Raw genomic sequence first — 9,756 nt, forward strand, 5'->3', positions numbered from 1 at the left:
AGGTAGCCAGCACAGCATGTTTTCGTGAGAATCTTTGTTTTGAAACATCTGGTCCCCTTTGCTAAAGGGCAGTTTTGAGACCAAAGTTGTCTTATTGGCTGTTGATAAATCTCTCCTGGGAAATTTCCCTTATAGTCGTTTTCATTAGTTCCCCATTCAGGAAAAGTGAAAAACAATATTAAGGCTATATACTACAACCAGACAAACCTTGCTAATACCAAACTCTAAGGGACTCTACAAATTTATTGAAATCTAGGGAACTCAGTGTTCTCTTCACCAAAATCAACTCCAAGAGCCCTCGAGGTTCCAGCTTTCTAAAGTTCTTTGAATCTGTGAATATTACTTGTTTAAATACTATGTGATGTGTAGTCTTTGAGCTGAGGCAATGTCTTTGATTCCTTTTGTAAAACTCGGTGTCTTGTATGTTTTTCAGCACTCAGTAGGTTCTCAGAATAGGACTGTTGCTGGGACACTAGGAGACAGTAAATTATTACAATGATCTTCTTTCTAATGAGTTTGAGCTATGGTACTCTTTAGGAATAGCTTCACCTTATTGTAATGATACAAGTGTTTCAGGTGCAGTATAATACACTGTGGATCTGCCCCAGTGTTTAGGATCCCAGGCAGAAAATACACCATTAGAATATATTTTTATAGCAAGAACTGTAATTTTCCCTACATGCAAAACATTAGGGCATTAGATAGAATTCTAAAATGGGACCTAATCAAACTTACAAACTTCTGCACAACAAAGAAAGCCATAAACAACCAACCCCATTAAAAAATGAGGAGACCTAAATAGACAATTCTGCAAAAAAGATGTACAGATGGGAAAACAAGCACATATTAGAGAAATGCAAGTCAGACGGCCATCATTAAAGAGTCTACAAACGATAAATGCTGGAGAGGGTGTGGACCCTCCCACACTGCTGGTGAGAAAGTAGTTTGGTGCAGCCATTATGGAAGACAGTATGGAGATGCCTCAAAAAACTAAAAATAGACTTACCATATGATCCAGCAATCCCACTCCTGGGTATATATCTGGAGGGAACTCTAATGCGAAAAGATACGTACACCCCAATGTTCGTAGCAGCACTATTTACAGAAGCCAAGAAATGGAAACAATCTAAGTGATCATCAACAGCTAACTGGACAAAGATGTGGTGTGTGTATATATATAATAGACTATTACTCAGCCATAAAAAAGAAATTAATGTCATTTGCAGCAATGTGGGTGGATCTAGAGACGCCCATACTAAGTGAAGTAACTCAGAAAGAGAAAGACAACTATCATATGACATAACTTAAACAGTCTCCCAGACATAGAAAACATGGTTTTCTATGGTTACCAAAGAGGGGAGGGATAAATGAGGAGTCTGAGATGAACAGACACAGAACTACTATGTATGAAATAGATAAACAAGGACTGGACTTACTGTACAGCACAGGGAACTATTCAAGATGCTGTAATAATAACCTATAATGGAGAAAAATATAAAAAGGTATGTACTGAAAAATGTTAATTATTAAAATGCAGCTGCTCTGTTCTTTTAAACTAAACATAGGGAAGAAAGAAGTGACTCGTGCAAGGCGCTAGGAGGAAAACTTTCCGTGGCAATAAAGCTAAATTCCGGTTTAAGCAGAACATTGTGAACATTCTACGTTCTAGAGGGGAATGTAAACATAATTCAAAAGATGCAATTCAAAGCAGCAGGTCAGTAGGTACACTCTCGAGGTTCACCAGCACTGTGTGAAAATTCCTCTTTAAACTTCGCATTGTCACCTAAGTGATCACCTACAATGTGAATTCCAGAAGTCGGAGCATCGAGAGGGGCATTTTATGGCATTGCTCTGCCAGGGTTTTCAGTGCCTACCTTTGCATTGCATTTGGGTTTAACAACAATGTTGGCTCTAGGAATACTGTGTTTGTAGTCAAAGGCTGAAGAGAAGAGGGTAGGGGTAGAGGTAGACTTACACAAATGACTGTTCCCATCCAATGAAGACCTGCCAGCATTACATTCTCGGGAAGAATGGTTTACCTCTGATTCAACCAAAAACAAATTGATTAGTGAAAACTGCTCATACATTTTAGCCCAACAGCCTCCTTCATCACGTTAAATTAATGACGTTAATTTAAACTGTACTATTTGCTTAGGGTGACCTACTTAATTTTTTAAATGTTTCGGTTTTATAGCATAGTGTAAGAAATACAAGTTTATAAAGGTTATGCCAAGTTTTATGTGAGTTTAAGTCAGTCCTGAAATTCATTAGAGTTTTGTTTTTCCCTTTAAATGCAAACATAATTTAACTATGAGAAACTGTAATCCAATAGTTTCTACCCTTAAGTTACTTACAGTCTTGGACCAGATTTCACATTCTTTCACGTTGCTTCTTCAAAAACCTCTTTTAATTTGGATGGACTAGATCAACACAATCAATAGGAAAACCTTAATTTTGCTCCGTGGAGTTGGATAGATCTTGGTGTAGGTCCTTACTCTGCCTGCCCTTTTGAAATGCATGAACTTAAACAAGTTATTTCATTTATCTCCATTTTAGCATCCTCATAAATGAAACTGGAAATAGAATACTTACCAGGCTTGTTTTGGCAATGAAATGTTAATAATAGCTAGCTCTCTTTGAACAAGTTATAGGAAGTTGGCCACCTTAATCCTCACAAATAGATGAAAAAACAGAATTAAGTTAGGTGAGCAAGGGATGACAACGGCTAGCACACAGTTGGGCTTTCCAGGATTTGAAAGCAGACTGGATTGGTAACTCCAACTGTGTTATTTTGCCTAAAATGATTCTTGTTTCTCCTGTCTCTATATCTCTTCTATGAGTTACCAAAAACTTAAGATCACCCTCTAGTGATAAATCACTCCAACTGCAGACTTTTCTTCCTTGGTTTAAGAATACAGTGAAACAATATAAACATAAGGGAATGACATGCTAGGCCATGGCATGAGGAAACAGTGCTTGTTGGGGATTTATCATTTAGCAAATTGCTAGCCTACTGGGTTGTTTGTGTTCTCTCTTTCCCAGTAAGCAAATATCTCCTATTTCTCTGATAGTAGAATAATTTTTGAGCTTTTTATTAATTAGAACTATGTCGTCAAAACAACTCCCCCGCCCCCCCGCAAATGTACAGTGTGCCGCTGGAATCATATCATCACTAACGAGAGCTGGGGCAAACGTCTTTGATGCTTTACTCAGTGCCTGCTGTGCTGAGGATGACCAAAGTTCTTAGGTGTGTGAGGTATACTAGCTGATCAATACACCTTTATAAAATTTAGACCCCAAAAGAGAAGGAGCCATTGTTTACAGCAGACAGAAATGTCTTTTGGTAGAAACTCAGCAGTTATTCAAACGATTTTCACAAGCATTGGAATGTATTTGAATGAGAGGCACTATACTGATCAGGAGAGAAAATTTTCTTTTCCAAAAGAAAATTAGTAATGCGATTCTGTGAGGTTAGCTGTAAAGGGCTTTTTGTGTAGTGTAACATCTAATACTCACCTGTAGACTAGAGCAACCATCTCTCCTAACTGCACGAGTATTCCTTGGTTCTGTTAAAACAATTGATGGCTTACACAGGTGGTTTAGCAGAGGGCTTTCCGGTCCAAAGCTGAGCCTCACACCAAATGTGCTCACCTGATGCTTTCCAAGGTGTGACGAACAGTCTGGAGCTCCCAGGCAACCCTTTCCAGTGAGATTTGAAATTGCACATGACTGGCGGAGCTTCATCTGGGGAGGCCTGATCCGAATCTGTCTTCGATTCAGTAGAAATGAAATGAATAAAATGAGCCCCTTCGTTGTGTCAGAATTCATCTCTATACTACAGAATGAACAGTAACCTGAAATCAGTGCCAGCCCACTAGACCCGGCTCACACGCTTGAGGGAGCGCTCCCCAGAATGCTTTCATCCAGTGCTTTCATCACTCTGTGTTTTCTATTTTAGGGCCGACTCTTCCCAAGACTCACGTTAAAACAGCCTCTCTGGGGCTGGCGGGAAAGGCGAGATCTCCTTTGCTTCCTGTGTCTGTGCCAACAGCCCCCGAAACGTCTGAGGACAGCCCCAAACCAGCAGAGGATCCAGCCAGTGTAAGGCCGGCCCCGCAGGTCACGCCGCACCGCGGGACGCACCGCCACGCCACTCAGCCTAAGCCAGCCACACGCTCCATTAGCCGCAAGCCCGTGTTGTTCTTAGCGTTTCGTTCTCCTGCAGCTGAGCATGAAGGGGAAAAAATGACAGCAAGGATTTAGTTACATAAAAAAATCACTGGGACTTACAGGCAATCTTAGAAATACAAGTTGACAGCATCAGAATATGTGACTTACATATATATATATATATCTATGTTTATATGCGTGTGTGTTCCTATCAGTGGGATGAAACACCTTGGTGTACCTGAAGTAAAACTCCAGTAACCAGAGCTACACTCTGAGTTTTCTGAAGTTATCATAAATCTCACTTTTAAAGTCATAAAATAGCCTAGAAATATAGAATTGAGAAGAGGAAAATACAAAATGAAGACATGAAGGAAGGAATTTAAGAAGAAAGAACCAATATATTAAAATAAGATGGGAAAGTTTATTTAATGAGAGAAAAAGTTTGCCAACTCAGGGAAGAAGCTAAAAAGTGGTCAAATTAGAAAACTCAGAAAATGAATGGGGGGCAAAAAACCCCTGAAATTTTGAGAGAGCAAACATTCTCCCTCAAAATGCATTGTGATGCAGATTTTAAAAGATTTTGCCTAAAAGCAGCAATTCAGAAAACTCCAGAGCATTTCTAAATATAATTCAAGAGAAAAACATTTAACAGGAGGCTGAGGATCTAACGCATAAGATACCTTGAAAAATCAGAGGACTGGTGGGAGGAGGGGAGATGGAAAAACAGACTAGAATTACTTCATTTGAAAGAACAGTAAATTTTTTCTTGATTTTACTTGTTTTCAGTACTACAAACAATATTTTAACTACCTGGACACCAGCCAATCGAGATGTGTGTATGGGTGTGAGTATTTGGCAGAAGTATGTTATTTAATTCACATACTTCTGTATACTTAAAAGATTCACATTTATAAGGATCTAATGCACTACTTGGTTAGGAGTATAGCCATTTACATAATACATATCTCATAAGGAATCACATCAGGTGGCCCATTTTTGCATTTAAGTTTGACTCTGAGGCATGGCAGCCAAAGGTATAATACGAAGAGTAGTAAGATTGTATGTTAAAGGAAATACAGAGATGGGGCCAATAATCTAGATCATCATAATCCTATAGAAATATAATGGGAACCACACATGTAATGTAAAACTTTCTAGTACTAACTCCTATATATGGTCCCACCAGATAGCACAGGAAACTATATTCAGTACCTTCTAATAGTCTATAATGAAAAAATCTGGAAGGGAATATATATACACACACATATATAGATTCAGTTATATATATATAAAAATATATATATATAACTGAATCACTATGCTGTACACCAGAAATTTAACACATTGTAAAATAAACGATACTTCAATTAAAACATAAAGACTATTTACACTGATATATAAAAATAAATAAAAAATAAAACTTTCTAGGAGCTACATTAAAAGATGTAAAAATAAATAGGTGAGATTAATTTTTAATGTATTTCATCTAACCCAGTATTTCTAAAATATCATTTCAACATGCAATAAATATAAAAAATTATCATTAAGATACTTGACTTTTTTGTACTAAGTGTTCATATTATGATGTATATCTTATAGGTACAGCACATCTCAATGTAGACTGTCCACAGTTCAAATTCCAGTAGCTACACGTGGCTTGAGGTTGCTGTACTGGACAATGAGATCTAGATAATTCAGGAACCACCACCTGGGAAAGGAGTTACCAAATTCATCATTTCAACCTCCCTCCTCTTATGTAGGCCAGTCTTTTGAGCCAGACTGGCCACTTTCAATCCCTGTTAAGCTCTGAAGATTACACAGTAAGTGATCACGTCATTCATGTGCATGTTCAGAGTCCTATAAGAAGGTACAGCTTCCAACGTGTTTAATCCCTCATGGTATTGTTTCCTTAGGGGCTTTGTGCCTATTTCCCCCATATAATCTCCTCCAGTGTTGTCATGGGATCAAGGTGTTTCTTTGGCAGGATTCAATATTCTGCCCATATTACTGAGTAATACGACCTAGCCTACACAGTGCTGGAAATCAGGCCTCAATTTGGTTCAATAATTTCATCAAATGAATGAGCTAACCAAGAATAATCAGGTAGGGCTGGTCTATATGAGTCAAAACAAAGGGTGTGTTGAAAAGGGGGGGAAGAAAAAGGCACTAACATTTACTGGGCACTTACCTCTCATCAGCACTGACTTGGATCCTCCCAGCTACCCAATGAGGCAAGCTTGCTATTCCCAGGGGACAAATGAGACAGACTCGAAAACCAAATCTGTAGAAAACCTGGGACTCAAATCAACACCACTACCTTGTTTTCCCTCACTGGCTGACCATCAAAATTAGATGGGAAGCTTTAAAAAGAGAAGAGATTCTAACCTTTCCTAGACCTACTGAGTCCAAATCCGCGAGGCTAGTGCCCAGGGGACCTGTGACGCCTATAATCCAGTATTACCAATGACGCGATTCTAGTGGCTCACAGAAAGGGAGAGTGACAGAGAGCAGGCTAAGATTTCCACATGTTAACCTCTTCATTTTATCCACCAGTCAAACTGTGTCACAAGGTCACCTTTACAACCATGCACAGAGCCAATTCTGATTGGGGTGAGAATTTTTTTTTTTCGCACACAAACTGAAGTCATAATCCTCAGACAAGCCCACTGAGTTCCCACACAAAAAAGTGTCTACGTTATGTTACAAAGAAAGAAAGGAACCCTGGTGATGTGGATTATTTACATCCTGACGGGCTGACCTCTGGAAAGGGGAGGAGCTAACGTATTGACTAGGTACCGATTGCTGGATACTGACAGGCCCTAAACATGTCACAGGACGCTCAGAGTCTCCTGTGAAATAGATATCATCAGTATCTTTTTAGAGTTGAGAACTGTACATCAGAGAAGTTTACTAACTTGTCCAAGACCACGCAGCTAACGATTGGTAGAACGTGATTTTGAAACAAGATTTTCCTGACGCTAAAGCTTCATTGCAAGAATGAAGTCAGCGAAATAGTATACAATCACCCATCACCGCCTCTCTGACTACCAGTGTCTTCATTCCATGATTGTAGGCTGAGCACAGCCCCTGGCTTTGGGCCGCTGGGTCACGCTTGAGAATACACAGTGAACCCATTAGACGTGGCCCCCGCCGTAACCAAAGGACCGCATCAATATTCACCTGCACTAATTCTTTGCTCTCGTTCTCTCTGTAGGTGTATGAACAGGATGATTTGAGTGAACAAATGGCGAGTTTGGAAGGGCTAATGAAGCAACTTAATGCTATCACGGGCTCGGCCTTTTAACGCCTACTGCCGAATTGATGAGGTGAATTTTCCGGGACCTTGGCAGCATTACCAGTTACCCATAAACAGCACACCTGTGTCAGAGAACGCTAACCAGTGTACAGGTCAACCCTCTGGACTGCTCAGTTACGGACGACCCTGAAGCAGTTCAGAAGGAATGAGCATCGCTTCTTTCAGAGGCATCAGGAGTTTCAAAATGATGACTGTGGGGTCCCTGAGCAAAAGCAAAGATACGTCCTCACTGCAGTGTCAAAGCTGAAGCTGCTAGAATGGTCCTGGGTCTTTGCCACTGCAGTGACCACACTGTCATGACGAATGCTTCTGTTTTCCTTCATCGAGGTCTGTCATTTTCTTATCCGTGTAGGTCTCGTCTGACTAAATGCAAGTGCGTTATTTCCGCCTGTACCATGCCATGGCAAATCAGTGCAAGCTCACTCTTTTGTTTTCAACTTTAAAGTGCAAAGCACCCATGGGAACTCTCTCACTCCATAGCACCAAAGGACTGGAGGTTTTCCTAACAGCACAAAAAAAACAAACAAGTAAACACATGAAAGGCAGTGAATGCTTACGTTTTGTAACTCAAGTCGTTCCTGCACGAGGGGTGGAGATCAGCAGGCGGCTGTCAAATTCGCCCATGTTAGCAAGTATCTGTAAATCCACCCTCAGTTGACATTTATGTCTGGGGAACAGGAACGTAAAAACCTGCAACTAGTGGCATCCTGCCAGCCACCAGTCCACTTCCTGAAAGAGGACACAGTATGCAATCTTCTCAGACACATGATAATTATGTGCTTAAACTTGTAATAGGACACTTTTCCATTTGGGTGGCTTTTGTGCCATACCACACTGTGATGATATTTCAAAGCTTCAGCAAGGCCATCTTCCTCAGGAGTCTGGCTAGAAGGGTTCCCTCCCTCCATCCCAGCCTTCCCTGAGTTGTCTTGGCAACCAGCCCAGGTGAGGTGGCCGGTTCCACACATCCTGACACACGTGTCCCCGTAACCCTCTGTGGAAATGGCAGACTTCCTGAGAACAGGCCCCATCCCAAGGAAGGGACGGGAAATAGCAGGGAGTTTTAAACAGTATCTTCTCTTGAGTGATGTCACTTCCACCAACAGAGTCCTCACGGACTGAGAGCAGGCAGTGTCGGGAAGTGGCACCCCCAAGCCTTGTTGTCAAGGGAACCTTCTGCACCAGACTCAGAGGGGAGTGGAGGGGCTGACACTTCTCACACAGCCTAAACCCAGTGGATGCTCTTCGAAACCGCATCTCCATTGTGAGCTAGAATCTCAAACTTCTATTGCCATGTTTATCTACAGCTTGCAACTAGGTGAAATTAAAAACATTTTGTGTGCACCCTTTTTTAGTTTCTGGATGTTCAGCTGCATTTGGAGTTAATCCATTTATGCAGCTGCAGCGCCAAAAGGGAGCTAGTTTGCATATTTATCAGTTAGGCAACTTGAAAACCCAATAAGAGAGTTTCAGCTGAATTATTCCTTTCAGCTCTGCCTTTGATTTCAAGCTTGAGTAGGTCATAATTTTAAAAGAGCATGGAAGGGATAGGATCTTTACAACCTAATAGCTCCTTTTATTAGGTGGGTAATTATATATGAATCCCTGAATGAAATATTTTGAGCAAAATGGCACTGTAACAGAAGTAATAATTCAGATTATTTTTTTACAGTTTTATGTCGGGAAGGAAATCTGACGTCAGAGAGGGCTTGTTCAAGCGGGTCATTAGAAAGTCCGGTCCGTTTGCAAACCTGCTCCTTCAGCAAGAGTGCTTCCTCAGTGTGCTTACATTTTCTTGAAGTCCTTCTGAAGAGCTCTGGGACGTTACTCTATGGGGGCAGGTACCTCCCGTGCAGCTTCTCGGCGCTTAGGTAAACAGCCCTCCACTGACCCGGAGCACGGCATTTCATAACACACCACTGAGTCTTGCAGGACGAACCCCTCCCTCAGAAAAGGAAACATTCATTTGGCTTGTCTTACCTCCTCAGGGTCCTAGAATGGCTCCCCCTTTCTCATCCCCACAGACCAGGAACCTTCTCTGAAGGCATCTGACGTCCCAGGAAGGTCATCCTGACTGTTCGGTTTGGAAAGAGCTGCAAACCTCCGATTTCAGGAGCGGAGCCGCACCTCCGGTCTGTAGGCTGTATCTGGACAATCACGAGTTCTAGCGTTCTCACAAAGTTCTCGACTCCTCTAGGCTTTTCAGTCAGCGACCTGAGGAGACAGGTTTTAAACGTACGAAAATATGCATTACTTGTTTTCAGCTCATG

At 41.2% G+C, this 9,756-nt stretch overlaps 1 protein-coding gene across 5 annotated transcripts in view; it reads left to right on the forward strand.

Moving 5' to 3' along the window:
* Positions 1-9,472, forward strand: part of DCC (DCC netrin 1 receptor) — a 984,533-nt gene extending 975,061 nt beyond the window's left edge. For 3 of the 5 annotated variants that reach the window (XM_064480347.1, XM_064480348.1, XM_064480350.1), the window contains one exon: positions 3,959-5,428. In XM_064480347.1, coding sequence (XP_064336417.1) covers positions 3,959-4,263 — 305 coding nt within the window. In that variant the 3' untranslated portion in view covers positions 4,264-5,428. Of the gene's footprint in view, positions 1-3,958; positions 5,429-7,384; positions 8,051-9,158 lie in introns of those variants that run through there. The other 2 variants (XM_064480349.1, XM_031441886.2) reach the window with 2 other exon arrangements.
* The last annotated feature ends 284 nt before the right edge of the window (positions 9,473-9,756 follow it).

This window comes from Camelus dromedarius, chromosome 28, assembly GCF_036321535.1.
Source record: "Camelus dromedarius isolate mCamDro1 chromosome 28, mCamDro1.pat, whole genome shotgun sequence".
Taxonomy (NCBI): domain Eukaryota; kingdom Metazoa; phylum Chordata; class Mammalia; order Artiodactyla; family Camelidae; genus Camelus; species Camelus dromedarius.